This window comes from Bufo bufo, chromosome 1 (assembly GCF_905171765.1).
Source record: "Bufo bufo chromosome 1, aBufBuf1.1, whole genome shotgun sequence".
Taxonomy (NCBI): domain Eukaryota; kingdom Metazoa; phylum Chordata; class Amphibia; order Anura; family Bufonidae; genus Bufo; species Bufo bufo.
In genome coordinates this window covers 473,012,163-473,034,935 of record NC_053389.1, presented here as the reverse complement: position 1 = coordinate 473,034,935, position 22,773 = coordinate 473,012,163, and the positions used below count along the sequence as shown (strand labels likewise).

The following is a 22,773-nucleotide window of genomic DNA, read 5'->3' as shown; positions in this document are numbered from 1 at the left end:
ATTGGCAGTCCTTTTAAAGTGTACTTCCAGTTGCAAAAACAAATGATTCGGATTTACTATGACTTTTAATATTGTCATTTTTGCAGTTGAAGGATTTATCCGGGAAGGTGATTTTGATTGCCTATCTTCAGAATTGGTCATCAGTATCAGATTGGCCTGGGTCTCAGATACTGCAGCGCTCCATGAGCATTTAGGCCTTTTCATCAGTCCCATGGCCTAGGTGCAGCTCTGTCCAATTTAAGTGTATGGGGCTGAGCTGCTCTACAAAGCACGGTCACTATACAATGTTCAGTGCTTGGTAAGCTGTGAAGAGAAAGCTGCTCTCACTGGAGTGCCCCCTCTAAACAGCTGATCAGGGGAGGTGCCAGGAGTCAGACGACCATTGGTCTCATATTGATGACCTATCCTGAGAATAGGTTATCAATATTAAATTCCTGGATAACCTCTAACTATCTGCTGCAGCTTTGACTGGTCATAGTCTTTATACACCCCGTGCCCAGAGAGCAACATAATCCGATTGTTAGGATCCTATATTCAGCATGGGGCTTCCACCGAAATTTCCAGTTAGTTGTAGTAGAAGTGGTATGGCAAGTTCCCTTACTGATTACAGGATCCTTGGAGACAGCACATAGCACTGTGTCCTTCTGAACAGAGATCAGACATTCTTTGCTACTCTTTTAATAGACTGAATACACAACCAAATTGAGCAATGGTCAATGCTGAAATACTAGGTAACCACACTGCTTAACTATCTCATATTGGAAAAGGATACCTTTAATACATAACTTTTGTTTACTAATAAAATTACCCTAAAAATCTATGAATCACACTACATAAATCGCTGCGCCAATGGTAACCTTGGGCTAGGGGTGTCCTGGTGGCTAATACTGGGTCTCTTACAACTATCTGACCCTACAATATATCGGATCCCTGAAGTTAGGGGCAATGCACACCCAAAAGAGGACCCTCTAGGCCTAGTTACCCAAGAGTCCCTCCTTGTCCCTGCACCGCAATGGAGACTGCCCTGCTTCATCAAGCTACAGTGGGGGACTCTGTTACTATTGTGGTAATTTAAATGAAAATGTCCCGACGCGTTTCATTGGTAACAATTCAACTCATCAGGGGACCAATGTGAAAAAGACCAATAGCAGTGACCCCGGCGGTACAGCCCTTTAAATAATTTGTGCCTGGCTGATATATCGCCTCACATCCAGAGACTAACCTCCCGTCCCGGGGTCACATAAAACATGCAAAACATAAGGCAAACCTGTAACAGAATCAGCAGTGTCGATCACAACAGTGGTCAAAACATACAGTGCCTCAGAGGTATACTCATCTTCTCATGCATGTATCGGTACACACAGACCGGGGCTGGCATCCTGCATGTGGCCGTAGCACTTGTGATGTCCCTCATTGCGCTTTTTAAGCGCGCCCGGGGCGCTGGCCACGCCTCCCGTCTCCGTCATGTGACCACCACATGACTATCATGTGTTCCGGCCGGTGACGCGCTTGTCACATGACCACAAACGGGGGTGGCAATGAGTGTGGAAGGGGGAGGTATTTAGGGCATGAACCACTAACCTGTCATTAGGTTAGTGACATGAGGCGCAACCAGGGCATTATCATGGCAATAGGTATACTTAATCACACTGCTTCGTGCAAGAATACAGTGGCACTTTTTGGACAGATGGATCAAATTAACAGATAAAAAAGGAAGGAAAAACAACATTGCTTACCGGTAATCGTTTTTCTCGATACCCATGACGGCACCCTGTGCGACTCAGGACCTCCCATCAGGACAGGAAACCTGAGAAGATAAAAAGGACACACCTCCACACAACACCTCTTTTTTTATTTTTATTATTTTTATTTTTTATTTTTTTATATATCTATATTACGTCATATAGACCTGGCAAAAAGCCATCAACATATATATATATATATAGATAGATAGATAGATAGATAGATATATATCTGCTTGGGGAGGGAAATATCGGGTGCCGTCATGGGTATCGAGAAAAACGATTACCGGGAAGCAATGTTGTTTTCCCCTCACCCATGACGGCACCCTGTGCGAGATAAACTATAAGTAGAACCTAGGGGGGGCCACAGCCTGAAGGACTTTCTCTCCAAAGGAAGCATCAGAATGGAGCTGTAATGTTTAAGAAAAGTATGCGGGGAGCTCCAGGTAGCCGCCCTGCAAATCTGGGCTAACGATACATCAGCTTTCTCAGCCCACGAAGTAGACACCGCCCTAGTAGAATGGGCCCCAAAACCTGAAGGAGGGGGGAGACCCAGGGAAATATAAGCTCTAGCTATGGCCTTCTTCACCCATCTAGCAATAACTGAACCAGGAGGTTCTCGTCCTTTCTCAAAGGAGCCGTAACATCAAAGTAGACTAACAAGCATCTCTTGACATCCAAGCAATGAAACTTTTCCTCCAAGCTATTGGAGGTGTTACTGTAGGAAAAAAGGAAAGCAACACAATGTCTTGGCTCCTATGAAAATCAGAGACAACCTTGGGAAGAAAAGAAGGCAGGGGCCTGATAACTATCTGGTCATCCTGGATGATCGTATAGGGCGGATATGCCGAGAAGGCCTGGATCTCCGAGATCCTCCTAGCAGAGGTAAAAGCCAGGAGGAAAGCCATTTTAATGGATAAGATGTCAATGGGAACCTCTAGTAAGGGCTCAAAGGGTCTATTGGTTAGGGCCGTCAAGACCCTATTTAGGTCCCAAGGAGGGGAAAGAGGTCTAACGGAAGGACAGATTCTGGCAGCGGCAGAAAGGAAACGCTTGACCCACGGGTGGATTGCTAATTGGAAGTCAAAAAAGTAGCTCAAGGCCGACACCTGAACTTTTAAGGTGGAGGCCTTGAGCCCTTTGTCTAACCCTGCTTGTAGAAAGTCCAAAACCTTAGGGATTTCAGGAGGACTAAATGGATCAGGGCTAGAACCTAAAAAGGAAGAAAAGACATTCCACACCCTATTATACTTCCTAGCTGTTGATGCTTTTTTGCTACCTAGAAGGGTGGAAACAACTTTGCTAGAAAGCCCTCTCTTCAACCAGATGTCCCTGTCAATCTCCATACTGCCAATTGAAGAATCCCTGGATTGGGATGCCATACGGGCTCTGGGAGAGTAGATCCTCCCTCGGAGGAATCACCCAGGGAGGGCCTCTGGCTAGACTTAAGAGGGTGGGGTACCAGATTCTCTTGGGCCACTTTGGGGCTATCATGATTATGGTGGCTCCCTCCCTCTGTACTTTTTTCAGAACCTGCGGGATTAGGGAAATAGGTGGGAAGGCATAGCCAAGTTCCTGGCTCCAATCCTGAGCCAGACTGTCTACCGCTGTAGGATTCTCTGTGTAATCTAGGGAGAAGAATCTCTTTGTCTTCCTGTTCTTCCGGGTGGCAAAGAGATCTATAGTTGGGGTCCCAAACATTGTTACAATCTGGGAAAAAATCTCCTCGTTCAGACTCCACTCTGCCTGCCTGAGTTCTACTCGACAGAAAATCGGCCACCGTGTTCTCTTTCCCTTTCAAGTGTATTGCGGATAAGACCAGGTTCCTGTCTTCCGCTATTTTGAAAATTTCCTGGCAGAGGAAGATTAGGGATGGTACTTTTGTCCCGCCTTGATGATTTATATAGGCCACTGTTGTTGAATTGTCCGAGTAAAATACCAACTTTCTGTTGGAGACCTCTGGAACTGCCACCTTTAGTACTCTTTCTACCGCCTTGAGCTCCTTGTAATTTGACGTGCAGACCCGGGTTTTTAAATCCCATCTTCCCTGCCAGTATTTTCCCTCTGAATGAGCTCCCCAGCCCCACGGACTGGCGTCTGTCGTTATCAGCATGGGTTCCATGAAGGACCAAGGCATTCCTACCGAGAGGTTCTTCTCGGACGTCCACCACAGAAGGGAGTACCTTGCTCTGGAGGAAAGATGAAATTTTTTCTCTAGTGTTTGTGGAAGACCATTCCAAATCTTCAAGATATCTGACTGTAACGGTCTCGTGTGGATCTGAGCGAATGGTACGGCTGGAATTGTAGCCGTCAGGTGCCCCAGTACTGCCATCTCCTCCCTGATGGAACATTGGAAGGACCGGAAAAGGAACCAAACATGCTCTATTGTCGAGGACACTTTCTTCTGAGGGAGGAATGTCTTCTGAGCCGTAGAATCTAGCTGCATTCCTAAAAAGGTGCAAACTTGAGAAGGGGTTAGACAAGATTTCTCTTGATTCATTCTCCACCCCAGATCCTTCAACAGAGAGCACACCAGGACGAGCTCTGCTTGTAACTGCTCCCTTGTTTGGGCTATGAACAAAAAATCGTCCAGATATGGTACTACTACTATCCCAGATGATCGAAGGAATGCCACCATCTCCGACACGACCTTGGTGAAAATTCTCGGGGCTTGAGAGACCCCAAACGGCAGTGCCCTGTATTGCAGGTGCAGAAGTTGGCCCCTTACTTGGACAGCCGTCCTTAAATACTTTTGGGAGGAAGAGTGAATTGGGATGTGATAATAGGCATCCTCTAAGTCTATACTTGCCATCCAGCAACCCTGGTATAACAGGTCTAAAGTCGTCTTTATAGTTTCCATCCGGAATTTCTTGTATCTCGGGAATTTGTTTAGACGTTTTAGGTTCAGAATCATGCGAAAGGAACCGTTGGGTTTCTTTATTAAAAAGAGTGGGGAGTAAAACCCCCTGCCCTCCTCCTTCTTTGGGACCTGGCAAACCACTCCTTTGTCCAACAATAACTGAACCTCTTTCTCCAGAACTGTGGATTTTAGAGGATCCTTTGGAGTTGGAGTGTGGGTGAAAAAGACTTGGGGATAGGAGCGGAACTCCAACCTGAATCCCTCCGCTATCCCCCCCAAAACCCACTTGTTTTGGGTGACGTTCGCCCAAGCCGGGAGAAAGGCAGAGAGTCTCCCCCCAACCTGGAGTCTGGCGTCATTGCTTGTCTTTTGGTTTGTTATCCTGGGATTTAAACAGGAAACCGCTAGTTTTTCTTGGAAATCTATCCCTTTCCTTCCTATCGTAGGGCTTACCCCTCCACCAAGTTTCTCGCTGTAGTATTTTCCTGTCCCAATCTCCACCTCTCACTGGAGCAGGCACCAATTCTATGCCCATGAATTTCATTCCAGAGTATATCCCCCCATGATGACTTGCAACCTGTATATGTGGCTTGGAATACATGGGCAAGACCACTCGTGAACTAAGAAGGCGCGTAGGTGAACACCTGGGTGATATGCGACACGGCAGGGACACCGCCTTGGCAAAACATGTTGTAAGTCATCATGGGGGGATATACTCTGGAATGAAATTCATGGGCATAGAATTGGTGCCTGCTCCAGTGAGAGGTGGAGATTGGGACAGGAAAATACTACAGCGAGAAACTTGGTGGATTTTTGAACTTAAAACAATGCAGCCAAGGGGTCTCAATGAGCAATTGTTGTATGGCTGCTTCATTTAGCCATAAAATTTACGTACGTAGTGTTTTCCTTGATCCAGAGCAGCCAGGAGGCCTCAATGAGTAATGGCTACAAGGGTGTCATTCTTTACTATATATGTTGTTTGCCTATCCCCATGCTGATTTTTAGGATCTATTTTTGATCTCATTTATATAATTACCTGATGAATTGTTATATTCCCAATATGCAATTTTGGATCCTCTTATGTTACTACTTTTCCTTTTATATCTGTTAGTTTGATTCATCTATCCAAAAAGTGCCACTGTATTCTTGCACGAAGCAGAGTAATTAAGTATACCTATTGGCATGATAATGCCCTGGTTGCGCCTCGTGTCTCTAATCTAATGACAGGTAGCGCACAAAATAAATACATATTGTAAACACTAGCATGGTGTCTGGGGATGGTTCATGCCCTAAATACCTCCACCTTCCACGCTCATTGCCGCCCCCATCACATGCATGAGAAGATGAGTATACCTCTGAGGCACTGTATGTTTTGACCACTGTTGTGATCGACACTGCTGATTCTGTTACAGGTTTGCCTTATGTTTTGCATGTTTTATGTGACCCCGGGACGGGAGGTTAGTCTCTGGATGTGAGGCGATATATCAGTCAGGCACAAATTATTTGAAGGGCTGTACCGCCGGGGTCACTGCTATTGGTATTTTTCACATTGGTCCCCTGATGAGTTGGATTGTTACCAATGAAAAGCGTCGGGACATTTTCATTTAAATTACCAGAATAGTAACAGGGTCCCCCACTGTAGCTTGATGAAGCAGGGCAGTCTCCATTGCGGTGCAGGGACAAGGAGGGACTCTTAGGTAACGAGGCCTAGAGGGTCCTCTTTTGGGTGTGCATTGCAGCGATCCGATATATTGTAGGGTCAGATAGTTGTAAGAGACCCAGTATTAGCCACCAGGACACCCCTAGCCCAAGGTTACCATTGGCGCAGCGATTTATGTAGTGAGATTCATAGATTTTTAGGGTAATTTTATTAGTAAACAAAAGTTATGTATTAAAGGTATCCTTTTCCAATATGAAATACTCTTGTAAAAAGGCAGATCCAGGTAAAGTTGTATTTGCGTCTTGTAAACTTTATTTGAATAGAAAGGTTATAGAATAATTTTGCAATCAGCCACCCACTTTACTGGGAACTGCTGCACAGTGCCATTGAGGCTGGCTTTAGCACTGCTGTGCTAGAACAACCTGGAAGGATGTGCAGTGCTCCACCATCATTTCAGGCCCTTCATACCCAAGACTGGGGGGGATCCCAGAGGTCTAACTCCCACCAGTTATGGCATATCCTAGCAATAGGCCATCACCTTACAAGATGTTAATAACCATGTAATGAAAGGTCCTGGTTTCTGAGTACATTATTTTTGTTACATTTGACAGTAGACTTACAGGGGGTTTCCTGGGAATGAAATATTAATGATCTATCCTCAGGATCAGTGGGAGTCAATCAGCTGTTTGATGGGACTGCAGCCCAAGCAACCCATCCTAGAATGGGATTAGCAGATGCTGTCTGGAGGGGGAGGTAGTGTGTGGCACTTCCCTGTTAGGGTGCTGGCACACAGTGCAGTTCTGACATGTGTTCAGGATGCAGTTTTCAGTTTAGCAGCCTCATTAACCCCTGGTGTTCTGCATAGTGGGAATGATTGAAGTAATTTCAGCTTGCTACAATAAAAAAAACTGCATCCTGAATGCATGTCCGAACTGCACTGTGTGCCAGCGCCCTGAGCGGTTTAGCACTGTGTAGGAATGCGAGTGCAGTGGTAGGGAGGCCTATCCCACCCTCCACCCCAGGCAGCTCTGCAAGTGGACACATCCCATCCTTTTCACATTCTATGATTGGTAGTTGGAAGCCATCTTAAATAATTCATAGGCAACCCCTTTAAGTCCTGAGAAAACCCCTTTAAAATACACCACACTTATCTTATGAGGGTACTCAACTCTTTCTCATGGCAAAACTGAATGTAGAACTGTAGCTTTATTCCATCTATCTTCAAGTTTTAAGCAGATATTGGATAATTGCCTTGTAATTACAAAAACCTATAGGGTGAAGATGAAGCAATGTTTGTGGAATACAGAAAGCAGCTGAAACTGTTACTAGATCGTCTTGCTCAAGTATCACCAGAGTTATTGTTGGCTTCTGTCCGAAGAGTTTTTAATAGTACACTACAGTAAGTACAGAGATGCAGTTCGCTCCTTGAATACGAAAATTACTAAAAAGCTTAGCGCAGCAACCAAATTGTCTTCCAGCTTGTATGTCTTGTTTCTTTCCCATTAAAACCGCTGATGCCAGAGCCTTAAAGGGAATTTAGTATAAGAAAAGAGCATAAGTACTGAAATTTGTCAAGAGGAAATAGTTCCATCTTCCTCTTATTTTTCTACAATGGCCCAGATTTACTAATCCTATAGATGGCGGAAGCTCAGCGAGGCTGCCTGTCCCTGCACCCGAATCGATCACCGGGGCTCAGGCTCGATGAGAAATCAGGATAAACATTTTTCTCGCCCAGTTTCCTTGGGGGACACAGAAGACCTTGGGTATAGCTCATCTCCATAGGAGGCGTGACACTAAGTGAAAGCTGTTAAGCCCCTCCTCCACAGCTATACCCTCAGCCTGGAGAGAAAGGCAGCCAGTTTTTTGCTTAGTGTCCAAGGAGGCAAGACACTCCCTGCTCTGCAGGGCTGGTTTCTCCTTGTTTCAATTTTAGATTTTTACTTTTTTCTTTTCTTTTTGTTCCAGATCATCAGGGATAACAGAGACGCACTAGACCTCTCTGTTCTCCCGGGGGTTGAGCTGCGCCAGTGCCGGTCACCCGCACTGCTGCCTCCCCCACAGAAGGCAAGGTGGATCAGGGCAGCCCAGCTCCCCTACATCCCGCCAGCGCAAGGGTCGCCCGCACGCCAAGTCCCTCTTCCAGCGTCCTGCCACTACGGTGCCAGTAGCTGAAGGGGCGACCCTGCTGGAATGGACCGAGGGTGAAGACGGCTGTGGTAAGAAAGAGGCTTCTCCAGCCCTACGTCCCCCACCCCCCCCCCCCCCCCACCCTGGTCTCCTGCGTGCCTAACCCCCATACTGGGCCTCTAGTCCCCTGCTGGATCTATGCTGGCCCCTGGGGTGCCGCAGAGCGGCAATTTCCTTCTGCCTCCCCCTGCCTGGCTCCCTTAGACATGCAGCCTGTGGCTGTCTCCACAGCCAGCTACAGAAGCGGCAACTAACATGGGTGGAAATCAGCACAGGCATCTCCTACCGGAGTGTTGCTCAAGGCCTGAGGCTCCTGACGGCTGTGGAGTAAGGCCTCGCCTCCGGCCGACATTGGTAGTCCGGTGCGGCCGGGCGCCGCAAAATCTTAGCCCAGGCTCCGCGGCCTGCTAGGCCGCCATTCCGGGTCCCTGACTCTTCCGACTGGCGGGGTGGGCTCCCGCGGCCGGCAAGCCGCCATTCCGAGCCCCTGACTCTTCCGGCCGGCGGGGTGGGCTCCCGCGGCCGGCAAGCCGCCATTCCGAGCCCCTGACACTCCGGCCGGCGGGGTGGGCTCCGGCGGCCGGCTTTGGGCTTGACGTCTATGCCCAGCAGGCCCCGGCTGACCGTTGGTGCCGGTCGGTGGGGCTCCGCTAATTTAGCCCAGGTTTCGTGGCCTGCTGGGCCGCAATTCCGACCGGCCCGCGGGGGGGCACCCGCGGCCGGTTTTGATGCCCCACTCCGCCTCAGGTCCCGGCGGTACATACCGGGCGCCGCAAATTTAGACCCCGGCTTCACGGCCTACTAGGCCGCAAAATTCCGGCCTCTGGTGGAGGGGGCGGGAACTTCTCCAGGCGCGAATTCTTCCCGCCGGGAGGTTCCTCCGCCCCCAGGGGATCGCAGCGCCGCCCTCCAGGCCGGATCCATGTTAACCCTTTGGGTACAGGCCGGCTCCCAATGGGCCTGTATGGCTGGCCCCCCTTTTCCTAACTATCTGTGCCCCTATAGGTGGCCCCCCTTTAGCCTCAGAGAAGCTGTGTTTTTAATTTAAAAAAAAAAAAAAAAAAATGAAAATAAAAAATAATAATAATAATAATAACAGATTTCTATTGGACTGCGCAGGACGCTGCAGCCTCATCAGTAGTGCTGCATGTCTGCATGCCCTCTTTCCACAGGTGGCATAGTGTTGCGCTCCCAACCTGCGTAGGTGCTAGGGCATTTCCCTTTTTAGGTGGTTTTCCTGCCCTCTTCCAGGATACGGCGCTGGCCAAGTGCATGCGGCCCTTCCGTAGGCAGCATTCATCATCTCTCCAGTTATGGTGCCTGCCATGTGCATCCCCCCCCTCCTAGGCGGGATACTGCACTCTCCCTGGCTGCCGGCTGGCCAGGTGCATGACCCCCTTTTAGGCGGAATACTGCACCTTCACCGGATACGGTGCTGGCCATGTGCATGACCCCCTTCCATAGGCGGAATGCTGCACTCTCTATGGATTTGCTGCCGGCCATGTGCGTGACCCCCTTCCATGGGCGGAACGCAGCGTTCTCACTGGATTCGCTGTCGGCCATGTAAGTGACCCCCTTCTCTAGGCGGAACGCTGCACTCTCACTGGTTTCACTGCCGGCCATGTGCGTGACCCCCTTCCATGGGCGGAACGCAGCGCTCTCACTGGATTCGCTGTCGGCCATGTGCGTGACCCCCTTCTTAGGCGGAACGCTACACTCTCACTGGATCTGTTGCCGATCATGTGCATGACCCCCCTTTTTAGGCGGAATACTGCACTCTCACCGGATACGGTACTGGCTATGTGCACGACCCCCTTCCATAGGCGGAACGCTGCACTCTCTCTCATGTGCTATGATGTACTTATGTACTATGTTGCTATGCTGCACTCTCACTGGTTTCGCTGCCGGCCATAGGCATGACTCAGGCAGCATACATACATCCCTCCGTCTGTGGTTGTTTTCTCGCAGGTACGTTGCTGGCCATGTGCAGGTACCCCATACATGGCAGGGTGCTTGCACTCTCGCTGGATCCGCTGTCGGCCATATGCATGACCCCTCTTCCGTGGGCGGTGTACGCACTCTCGCTGGATTCGCTGCCTGCCATGGGCATGCCTTCCTTCCTCAGGTGACATACACACATTCTCACTGACTGTGTTTGTCTCTCACCAGTACGATGCTGGCCATGTGTATGACTCCCATATATGGCGGGTGCACGCACTCTCCCTGGATGAGATGCTGGCCATGTGCATTACCCCCCCCTTTTTTTCTGGGCGGCATGCTACACTCTCACCGGATACCTTGCTGGCCATGAGCATTGCCCTCTAACATGGGTGGAACGCTTGCACTCCCATTGGATACGGTGCTGGCCTTGTGCGTGGCCACCCCTCATTCCATGGGCAGAATTTGGCACGCTCATGAGATTCACGGCTGTCCTTGTATGACTGTGCTGGACTTGTACATGTCCCCCTTCATTGGCAGAGTAGTTGCACTCTCGCTAAATCAGTGTTGGGTGTATTATTGCACACTCACTTAATGCTAGGATAACCCTGTGCATGTTCCCCTTTCACTAGGTGGACCTCCTGCGTTCATGCTGGATTATAGGGTATGTCCTGCTTCTCTGAAGTAGGTACGGCCTTAGGCATCACTCCCTTTTGGGACCTGCCTTTGCACTCTTGCCAACTGCAGTTTGCCAGATACAATTTCCCCCCTTTTCGGGGCGGACTGCTTGCGTTCCATCGCATGCTATACTAGGCTTGTGCATAACTCCCTTTCAGGTTGCACTTTGCAATTCCGTACATGCTGTGGCACTCTGTGGCGAGCCCCCCTTTCTCGCTAAATTAACCTTTTGCAGTGAGCGGACGTTCTTGTGCGTTGTTTGGGCCGTGTATGCCTTCTCCTCCTGTAGCTGGGTTGGCCTTCTCACTGCTTACGGGCTGCTCGTACGTATGCCTCATCTACTTCCTGCGGCATACTTTTGTTTTCTTGGGATACGATGCTTGCCACAAACCTTGCGCTCGTCTCTAAGGAGTTCATTCTGTCCACCTGACCCGGACGGGCTCTACTTGCTCTCTGCTGCACGGAGCTGGGTGGTACTCATTCATTTAGTTGGCCCTTCATCCCAGGGAATGTTCGTGGTTCCTAGATGCGTGCCCATTCGTCCTTCCGCGGTATTGCTTCCCTGCGCTAGTGGTCACATGGTCGAGAGTGCGGTTGTCTGGAGCGCCCCTCGAATTCTTCGTTGGCTCTGGCAGGACTGCGGTTCCCTTGCCTGCTGCAATTTCCTCCTCTTCGGATGTAGTGTGGTATGAGTCCTTCCTCTTGGCGCCTCTACGCTACAGTCTGATCTGCTACCAGGTGCGGGCCGTTTTTCTCGGGAAGGTCACCCAAATTCTCTTGGGTGCTCGATTACCCAGGTCCGGAGGACCTCCGCCTTGGGTTCTTCAGGGTATTCTCCTTCTGCGAGGCGGTGAACCGGGCATCTCACAGTGTAGCAGGGTTCTGCTTTTGAGCTGTCCTATGGCTTCCCTGTTGCCCACTCCTCCGTTCGGTTGGAGGGTGTTATGCCGGCCTCTGTCTCGACTACCTTATCTCGCCGGCTCTGTTTGGCTCCCGCTCGGTACAGATCACTCCGATGTGGCTTCTGTCCCGCCAGACTTCAAAGGTTGTTCCTTCACTGTCCTCCCCTCTGGGGAGAGCATGGTTGTCATGTGGATGGTTCCGGTGTTCCTTTTGGCCTCGTACTGTCTCCCTTGTTCACACTGGCTGTATTAGCTGTGCCGATTTATCGAGTCTACCGCGTTCTGTCCTCCCGCTGAGTGCAGATTGTGTGGTCCATTCTAAGACAATGGTCCTGCTGTAGACTTACCTTCTCGGTAACTTGGGGGGGACTACCTTTGGATCCAGATTGTCCTTTGATCTCCTACACCGGGACTGTAGAACATGGCTACATTAGCATGGACTATAGCCTGTCTTGTCCTGGCATCTGGCGGATGCTGGGCGGACCCTTTTGGTTCCTTTCTGTCTGTCCTTCTGCTCCCCCACTCGGGTGGATACGGGACAACGTTGCTCGGGGGCCGACGGGACCAGTTTGTCAACTTCTGCCCGTGTTACTGGTCTGCGCCTGATCACATTTGGTTTTTCGCCCGCTTGCCAGGCGACTCCAGCGGGTTCGCTACTGCCCGCTCCTGGCTGTATTTCGTCCAGGATCTGTCGTAAGACTTATGGTTTTTTTATCTGGGGTTCTGTGGGAAGCTGTGCATTCCCCACTCTGACTTTTCTCTCCCCATGGTTCTGTCTTTTTTCCAGTCTGGCCTGGACCTGGGACTGGGATTCCTTTACTTGAGGTATCAGTGTCAGCGCTGTTCTTCCTCTTCCAGCGTTCCCCAGCCCTCTGGGCCTGTCAAGACCTTCTTACTCGAAATGGCTCTTTGGTTCCTCTGTACTGTCCTTCGGTACCGCCCTGGGAACTACATACTGAGTTCTCGGCGCTCCAATCTTGTCCTTGGAGCCGTTACAGAAGTTCTCTCTACCCCTCCTGTCCTGTACGGTTGTGTTTCCGTATCAGTCGTGTCTCTGACGGGTGCCTGAATGGCCCCCTTTTTTGTTCTGAGCCTTCTGTCTTTTCCCAGGACAGGGCTGTTCTACATCCCGTTCCTTCCTTCTGAAGGTGGTGTTTGCCTTTCGCTTCAACACTTCACCAATTTGGACGTTGTTTGGGCCTTGCAGTTTTTACTTGGAGATCTCCGACTCTTGTCGACGTTCGGTCTCTTGGGTTTCCTGGAGGTCCGCGCTTAGAGTTGACGGACTCCAGGGTGGTTTTCCTCCGCTTTATCAGATTGGCTATTGCTGAGGTTACCGCACCGAGGGCAGGATTCTGCCTTTACTGTCACCGTTCATTTCACCAGAGCGGTCGGTGCCTCCTGGGCCGGAGGCTTTGGGCTTCGGCCATGCATTTGAGCAAGGCGGCCACAGGTCTTCCTTGCACGCTTTACAGAGTTCTACAGGGTGCATACTCTGGCTTCGGCGTATGCTGCCTTGGTCCGCCTGGGTCTGCAGGCGGCGGTTCCTTGATGCCTTCGGGTGCTTCGCCTTGGAGCTGTGGTCCCTCCCCTTTTGGACTGCTTTTGAACGTCCCAAGGTCTTCTGTGTCCCCCAAGGAAACTGGGCGAGAAAACGAGATTTTTGTATAACTTACCAGTAAAATCTCTTTCTCGCTCTTTCCTTGGGGGACACAGCACCCACCCATTCGTTGTTTTTCTCTACACGGTTTCCGAGTTTGTGTTACCCGTTGGGTAGTTGGCTTGTTGGTTCCTTGTTGGACTTTGCCTTTTCTCACTGCTTGGACACGCAACTGGCTGCCTTTCTCTCCAGGCTGAGGGTATAGCTGTGGAGGAGGGGCTTAACAGCTTTCACTTAGTGTCACGCCTCCTATGGAGATGAGCTATACCCAAGGTCTTCTGTGTCCCCCAAGGAAAGAGCGAGAAAGAGATTTTACTGGTAAGTTATACAAAAATCTCGTTTTCCCTGACTCTATACTAACTATTGGGTGGCTTAGGGCTCTTTCACACTTGCGTTGTCCGGATCCGGCGTGTACTCCATTTGCCGGAATTACACGCAGGATCCGGAAAAACGCAAGTAAACTGAAAGCATTTGAAGACGGATCTGTCTTCAAAATGCGTTCAGTGTTACTATGGCACCCAGGATGCTATTAAAGTCCTGGCTGCCATAGTAGTAGTGCCCTCCATTTTTCATTAATCCCCACCCCATTGCCAAGCATGTCAGAAAGAAGTGTAGATGTGCCAAATTGCACTGCTTAGACACAGTAAATCTGGAACAAAGTCTTAAGTCAGTCAAGTTTAATACTGTATTCTTTTGATATTTTATGAGATGGTGATATTTTATAGACTCCCCTCCCCCCATCCTACCATATATTTCTTTATTTAATGAGAATACACCTAATTATTTGGGTATTCAAGGTATTTTTACATATGTATAATGGACTGAACTGAGCTTTGCAACACACTTCAGTGTTTGATTGGAAGCTGGGTATTCCATCCACACATCACTTAGGTACTAGATATTGTGGGGGTCTTTCTACTGGCCCTCCACCTAGCAGTCAGTAGAAGTTAGGACCCCTCAGCTGCATGAGCATGGCAAGGAACCATATAAATAGAATATTCAAACCCTATGGGGGAGAGAACCAGCACAATGGCAACAGCCATTTCAGTTCAGCCCCCACCAATCGGGTGGATAGATGATTAATGGTTGTGACTGGAATACCCCTTTATATATTGGCTGCATGGTATAGAGCTGATAAGATTGATAGTTTTGTGGGAAAAACTGAATGCAATCGCAGACAAAACTGAATGAACTTGCTTGCAAAATGGTGCGAAGTTCACTAAACGCTCCCTGACACAATCCGTATCGTTTCTGTGAAAGACTCCTGAGGCCCCTTGCAGACGAGCGTGTCCAGATTAGGTCCGGATGCGTTGCGTCTGCAAGTAGGTATGCAATTGCAGTGAGTTTTGACTGCGATTGCGTTCCGATTTTATCGCGCGGGTGCAATGCGTTTTGCACGCGCGTAATAAAAAACTGACTGTGGTACCCAGACCCGAACCCGGACTACTTCACTGAAGTTCGGGTTTGGGATCGATGTTTTGTATATTTTATTATTTTCCATTATAACATGGTCATAATGGAAAATAATAGCATTCTTTAATTCAGAATGCTAAGTAAAAGGTCCATTGTGGGGTTAAAAAAAAAATATATAAATACATAACTCGCCTCATCCACGTGATCGCGCAGCCGGACTTGTCTTCGTTCTTCTTCTTGCAGGACCTGGCTGGAAAAGGACCTTCGGTGACATCATCGCGCTCTATCTTCATTCAGCAGGACCTGCGCTGACATCACCGCGCTCACCACGTAGTGATGACGTCACCGAAGGTCCTTTTCCAGCCAGATCCTGCAAGAAGAAGAAAGACTAGTCCAGCTGCGCGATCACATGGATGAGGTGAGTTACGTATTTATATTTTTTTTTAACCCCACAATGGACCTTTTACTTAGCATTCTGAATTAAAGAATGCTATTATTTTCCATTATGACCATGTTATAATAAAAAATAATAAAGTAAATGGGGTCCCGGGTAACTCATTCCTCGTCTCCTTAGCAACCATGCGTGAAAATCGCATTGCATCCGCACTTGCTTGCGGATGCTTGCGATTTATACGCATCCCCATTTATTTCTATGGGGCCTGCGTTGCGTGAAAAACGCAGACTATAGAACATGCTGCAATTTTCACGCAACGTACAAGTGATGCGTGAAAATCACCGCTCATCTGAACAGAACAACCCCATTGAAGTGAATGGGTCCGGATTCAGTGCGGGTGCAATGCGTTCACCTCACGCATTGCACCCGTGTGGAATTCTCGCCCGTGTGAAAGGGGCCTAATTCATTCAAACCTCTGCTCTTTCTATGCTTAGGAGTCCACAGTTATCTGTTTGGCCAGTCATTATGTAGCACCACCCTACTTAGTGACTGGCAGGCTTCCGTACAATATCTTCTGAGTGCCTCCTGCTCTATAACATTCTGCCTGCAGATTAGATTGCATATTCAATGTAACATATCCAAATACAAGTGAGTTTTGTGTTTGTAGTAGTAGAACTACACTTCAGCCTTGTGGTCATGATGCATGTTTAAGGGCTTTTCCATTTTGGACAATGCAATAATTAATTAATCAATAATTAAGTAATCATTTTAGAATTTCTGTTGCCTTAAATCAGGAATACACAACCGGTTGCCCTCCAGCTGTTGCAAAATAGCAAATCCCAAAATACCCTGATAGCTGCTGTCCAGGCATGCTAGGACTTGTAGTTGCCGGTTGGGCATCCCTACCTTGAATCATTTCTTTTTTGAATCAAACACTTTCTTGGCAGCCTGAGCGGCTGCTTTGTCAACAGCTTGCTGTAAAATACTTTGGATTTTAACTTTTCATATTGTTTCATTTTTTTGGAAGAAATTGTCAGAACGCTCCTTTTATGGAGGTAGAAGTTGCAATCAGACTGCTGTACATGTTGGGTGAAGCTATTCCAGCATCCCATGGAGCTCATTTTTGTGGTGATGTTGCCAAAGCAAGTGCTCTACAGGATATGATGAGAACGGTAAATGTTTTACTGCTTTATCATCTTTTATTTACTTTTATTAGTATAGACCAGTAACTAAGATTATTAGGATTAAATATAGATTTAACCCTCCCCGCACTGCTCCATAATGGTACATTGCTGGAGCTGAACAAAAGCCATTACATCCAGGTGCTGGCTTTATTGAACAGCTGGCACCTCCTGGTTATTGCATGGATCTGAATTAACTTGATCCCAGCTGTGTAACCCCTTAGATGCTGCTGTCAATGCTAAATTTGTCACCTAAGTGGTGACTTACCCCATCACCTCTTTCTTTCTTTCTTTCTTTCTTTTTTTTTAAGCCTTTTTTTTTAAGCCTTTTTTTTTTTTTATAAGCCTTTTTTTTTTTTTTAGCAATTTTTAAGAAATTATGCAAAATTGCATGACTTGAACCCATAAGTGTAAGTCTACTTTCACACTCGCGTTTTGGCTTTCCGTTTGTGAGATCCGTTCAGGGCTCTCACAGGTGGTCCAAAACGGATCAGTTTTGCCCTAATGCATTCTGAATGGAAAAGGATCCGCTCAGAATGCATCAGTTTGCCTCCGTTCAGTCTCCATTCCGCTCTGGAGGCGGACACCAAAATGCTGTCTGCAGCATTTTGGTGTCCGTCTGACAAAACTGAGCCAAACTGATCCGTCCTGGCATACAATGTAAGTCAATGGGGACGGATCCGTTTTCTATGACACAATCTGGCACAATAGAAAACGGATCCGTCCTCTATTGACTTTCAATGGTGTTCAAGATGGATCCGTCTTTGCTATGTTAAAGATAATACAAACAGATCCGTTCTGAACGGATGCAGACGGTTGTATTATCTGAACGGATCAGTCTGTGCAGATCTATGATGGATCCGCACCAAACACGAGTGTGGAAGTAGCCTAAAGTTCTAGGAGTTTTTTGTTTATCATTTGTTTTTCTTTTCTTTTGGAAAATTATCCAAGCAGTGAAAGTTTTTTAAACTATAGTAAATATAGTGGTAATGAAATTAAGTGTTCAGTGTGCATTTGAACCCTGGTGCCCCCATTGTGCTGCCATATATTTGTATTTTATTTGCAAGTTTTTTTGCAGCAGATTTGCACTTGCACATTTATTTCAGTTTGTCCTATTCTGTCCATATTGCGAATGAGTGGTTCTTTCTGTTGATGGTAGTGAAGAAAATATGGAACACACATGGAAAGTATTGCTATTTTTGTGGAACTGTTTGTGGGCCAAAGAACGGAGATGGCCCGGTGTATTTTGACCTTTGGGTGCTGATAATTAGGCACCTGCCATAGCGCCAGAATTTATTTTTCTGCTGCACTTAGCTAGTTGGATTGTGTATAGAAACAATGGCATATGGAGATCCAGTAGAGCCCCACTGAAGTCTGTGGAGATATTAGGTATACCAGTAGATATTTGTACTAAACATCCTTGGAAGCTGTAACATTTTGTTTTTGCTCTTTGTAGCTGGTGACCTCTGGTGTGAGTGCCTATAATCACACATCTGTTACATTAGAATTTTTTGAAACTGTTGTACGGTATGAAAAGTTCTTCACGGTTGAACCCATCCACATTCCTAATGTTCTGGTAAGTATTATCTTGTTTATCGCCATTGATACAAGTCAATTCTTGATTATAAAATGCTATTTTCACTTTTGTGTGACGTTCTGAAAACGAAATGTCAACCTTTCTTTAACCTCTTAAAGGGGTTGTCCAAGTTATATCGCTAATGTCAGTCAGCTTCATAACAGTATTTCTGGTGGTAGAAACCCTTTAAAGGGGTTGTCCAAGTTATATTTATTGATGACCTATCCTCAGGATAGGTTATCAATATCAGATCGGCGGGGGTCCGACACCCCCGCCGATCAGCTATTTGAAGAGAAGGCGCGCGCTGTGCCAGTGCTGCCTCCCCTTCTCTGTTTACCTTCTAGCCGTTGCATCTGCAGTGGTGAGCAGGTGTAATTACACCCAAGCCGTCCCATTAATTTCATTGGTACAGATCGCTGTAAAGTTAGGCGTAATTACACCTGCTCACCACTGCAGATGCAACGGCTAGAAGGTAAACAGTGAAGAGGAGGCAGCGCTGGCACGGCGTGCGCCTTCTCTTCAAACAGCTGATCGGCTCGGGTGTCGGACCCCCGCCGATCTGATATTGATAACCTATCCTGAGGATAGGTCATCAATAAATATAACTTGGACAACCCCTTTAAAGGGTTTCTACCACCAGAAATACTGTTATGTAGCTGACTGACATTAGCGATGCGCTAATGTCAGCACTACATAACAGTATGTTTTTTTACCTTTCTCCCTGCAGCAGTTTTGGTAAAAAAAAGCACTTTTATAATATGCTAATAAGCCTCTAGGTGCTATGTGGGCGTAAAATCAGCACCTAGAGGCTCCGTCTACTCACCCTTTATCCCGCCCAGATCCTCTGTTCTGCCCGCCCCGCTCCTCTTGATTGATGGCACGGTCCGCCACATCGCTGCCGAAATCCTGCGCCGTTCACTTCTGTATTCGGCGCAGTGAGTGAATGATGCACTCCTGGTGCCGGATTCCTCACTGCACCTGCGCCGACTACGTCACATTGAGGAAGCCGGCATCAGGAGAGCGGCCTTCACTGCCTGCGCCGAATACAGAAGTGAACGACGCAGGCGCGGGATTTCGGCAGCGATGTGGCGGACCGTGCCATCAATCAAGAGGAGCGGGGCGGGCAGAACAGAGGATCTGGGCGGGATAAAGGGTGAGTAGACGGAGCCTCTAGGTGCTGATTTTACGCCCACATAGCACCTAGAGGCTCATTAGCATATTATAAAAGTGCATTTTTTACCAAAACGGCTGCAGGGAGAAAGGTAAAAAAAACATACTGTTATGTAGTGCTGACATTAGCGCATCGCTATATCAGTCAGCTACATAACAGTATTTCTGGTGGTAGAAACCCTTTAAGGACAGAGCCTATGACCGGTTTCTGTGTCATTGCAACCGGGTGCTCAGTGCAGCAGCCGGCTCCATACAATCACCTGCACATAATGCCATACATGTACGATGTTGTTTTTAATGGGTTAAAGACGATTTCCAGGATTTAAATATAGATGGCCTATCCTCAGGTTTATACATTAATATCTGATTGGCGTCGCTCTGGCACCCCACACCCTTTCCCAAGTATCACTGTGCAATGAATGGAGCTGGTTACTGTAACACTGCTCTCATTGGAGTGAATGGGAGCAACGCTGTAGTAACCGCCTTCTCCCTTTTTTTTTTTTTTTTTTTTTTTTTTAATATACCCATTATGGACCTCTGCTGTACATGATCGGCAGAAGTCCACACTTTAAGAATGGCACCCAATCAGCTGAGCCACAACGAAGTTCTTTATGGAGTCCTGACACCCCATAGAAATGCAATGAATCTCTTATAGGTACAATTTTAAATCATTGCTTTCTGTGGCAGAAAAAATATAATATTATACATAATAAAATATGTGGGGAAAAACTAAACAAAAATCACCCCTTTTTCCCACCATAGTAAAAATTAGCATAAGAAAATAGAGATCATAGGCATCACCACATCCCTAAATGCCCAAACTATTAAAATACAGACTTCAGCTGGTTTTGAATGCTGTAATGAAAATAAAAATCACCTCACCTCCTAAAAAACATTGAAGAAAAAGTGACAAAAGTCATACACACTTCAAACAGGCCAGAATATGGCGATGCTAGTTTTTACCGTAAGTATTAAAACACAAGAAAACAATATAAATCTGGTATTGCTGTAATCAAACTGACCCAGAGAATGAAGGTAACAGGTCCGTTTTACCGCATAGGGACCGCTGTGAAAACGAAACCCATTAAAACTGTAGTGGAATTGCGTTTTTTTTTTTTCCAGTCCCATCCCATTTACAATTTTTTTCCCCAGCTTTCCACTACATCATATGCAATATAAAATAGTGCCTCTGGAATGTGCAACATCCCGCAAAAAAACAACCCTTCCCATGAGGCGGATACACTACAGATTTTCTGCCGCAGAATTGCAGGAGGAAAATTCACAGCGTTTACAGGAACAGCAAAGCCAATGACCTTACATAATCTCATCCACCTTCTGTAGGAATAAAAATCTGTTCAGAATTCGCATGGAAATTGACCTGTGGTGCAGATTTGAAAGTTTTTTGTTTTTTTTTCATGAGATTATACTCAGGATAGCTATCAATATGGGGTCTGATTCCTGGGACCCTCGACGATCAGCTGTATGAAGAGGCTGTGGTGCGCGATGAGTGCCGCGGCCATGTAATGACACATGGCTTAAGCCAGCTCAGTCGAATTCAAAAATCAAAATAAGGACGAGCACTCAACACTTGGACCCAAATAGTGATGAATTAAAATTTAATTAAATCACAATGTAACACACGTGTATATTTATACCATAAAATCTAGAAATAAAATACATAATAATCAATACCACATGTAGGGATGGTTAGATAGTATCAGTCTCTTGTATTCAGAACAACTGGTATATATGTAACTAAATCAAAAGAGGTTGTTAGTGATAATGCGCTTCACTGTCCCGTGCGCACACTTGAATAGTCAGTGAGTTTGCAGACTCATATGCGCTGATCCAATGTTAGTATAGCAATTAGGCAGGTGAGCCGAACGTTTCCTGCTCACATGCAAATACGTGCCTCAGTGTCCTTTAGATATCGGTAATATAGTCAGGTTACCGTGCACATTCAAATGGTATACCTCATCGTATGCGGTTCACAGGTGCAATGTTCCTACCTTCCACTCAGTGTGTCTCGTGGACGCCTCTATGGACGTGTGCGGTGGATAGGCAGCGTGGAACAATTCCGGCGTCTGGCTTGTAGCTCCTGTAGCTCGCTAATCCCGAATCTCGCGGGATTTCGGAAGTAGTGCGTCTTCGGACAAGTGCAGGGCACTGTTTGGCAGATTCTGTACTCGGCGTCCTGGAAATCCAAATTCTTCCGTTATAGTAATATTTGCATGGCCATGCATAAGGTGCGGAGGTGCTTCTTTCACAGGTGTGCGGCCCAGACGCGTTTCGGGAACTCTTTCCCTTAGTCAGTGGTACCAGGAAACGTTCCGCTCACCTGCCTAATTGCTATACTAACATTGGATCAGCGCATATGAGTCTGCAAACTCACTGACTATTCAAGTGTGCGCACGGGACAGTGAAGTGCATTATCACTAACAACCTCTTTTGATTTAGTTACATATATACCAGTTGTTCTGAATACAAGAGACTGATACTATCTAACCATCCCTACATGTGGTATTGATTATTATGTATTTTATTTCTAGATTTTATGGTATAAATATACACGTGTGTTACATTGTGATTTAATTAAATTTTAATTCATCACTATTTGGGTCCAAGTGTTGAGTGCTCGCCCTTATTTTGATTTTAGTTACATTTACTACTAGAGGAGGGGTGTTCCTCTATACTGGGCTAGAAGCACCTAATCCAGAAGCCCGCCTGAGGTGAGCCACCATTTTGAGTCTATAGATTTTTACTTATTCAGTCCCATTCAAGTTAATGGGCTGAGCTATGATACCAAGCAAGCTGCTATTAAGTTGATGGCGCTAGTGAGCACCACAGTCTCCTCAAAGAGCTGTTCAGTGGGGGTCCCGGGAGGATAGGTCATCAATATGATCCCAGAAAACCTCTTTAAATCAGCAACATCTCAATTTTTGCTTTGGATTTGACTTTGTAATGTATAGAGTTGAATCCCCTGCAGCTCTGCTGCAAAACCTGTAACAAATCCACCTGTAACTCATGCAGATTTTGCCACAGGTTTATTGCAGCTTTTGCTGTGGATTTTTTGGTATGCTAAATTTTTGCATATAATACTATACATTTCAGATGGCATTTTTGGATCACCGAGGCCTGCGCCATTCTAGTCCTAAAGTTCGGAGCAGGACAGCTTACCTTTTTTCAAGATTTGTGAAGTCTCTTCAGTAAGTATTTCTGTTCGCTGTTGATTTATATGTTCTTTTCTGCATTTACTTGGTCACTGTTTTAATACTTTATTACTATAATTTGTTGTAACAGACCATTAAACTTTGAAAATCTGTCTGTGTGACTGGATAGGGGATAACTTTTTCTTATCGGAATACCCCTTAAAGTTACAGGCTGTATCCGATCGACACTCCTCATATGTGAG

At 46.9% G+C, this 22,773-nt stretch overlaps 1 protein-coding gene across 1 annotated transcript in view; it reads left to right on the top strand.

The window, feature by feature from the left end:
• XPOT (exportin for tRNA) overlaps nucleotides 1–22,773 on the top strand; it is a 116,968-nt gene that overhangs the window by 48,995 nt on the left and 45,200 nt on the right. The window contains exons 12-15 of the mRNA XM_040409170.1: nucleotides 7,537–7,661; nucleotides 16,462–16,606; nucleotides 18,072–18,191; nucleotides 22,473–22,567. Coding sequence (XP_040265104.1) covers nucleotides 7,537–7,661; nucleotides 16,462–16,606; nucleotides 18,072–18,191; nucleotides 22,473–22,567 — 485 coding nt within the window. The remainder of the gene's footprint in view (nucleotides 1–7,536; nucleotides 7,662–16,461; nucleotides 16,607–18,071; nucleotides 18,192–22,472; nucleotides 22,568–22,773) is intronic.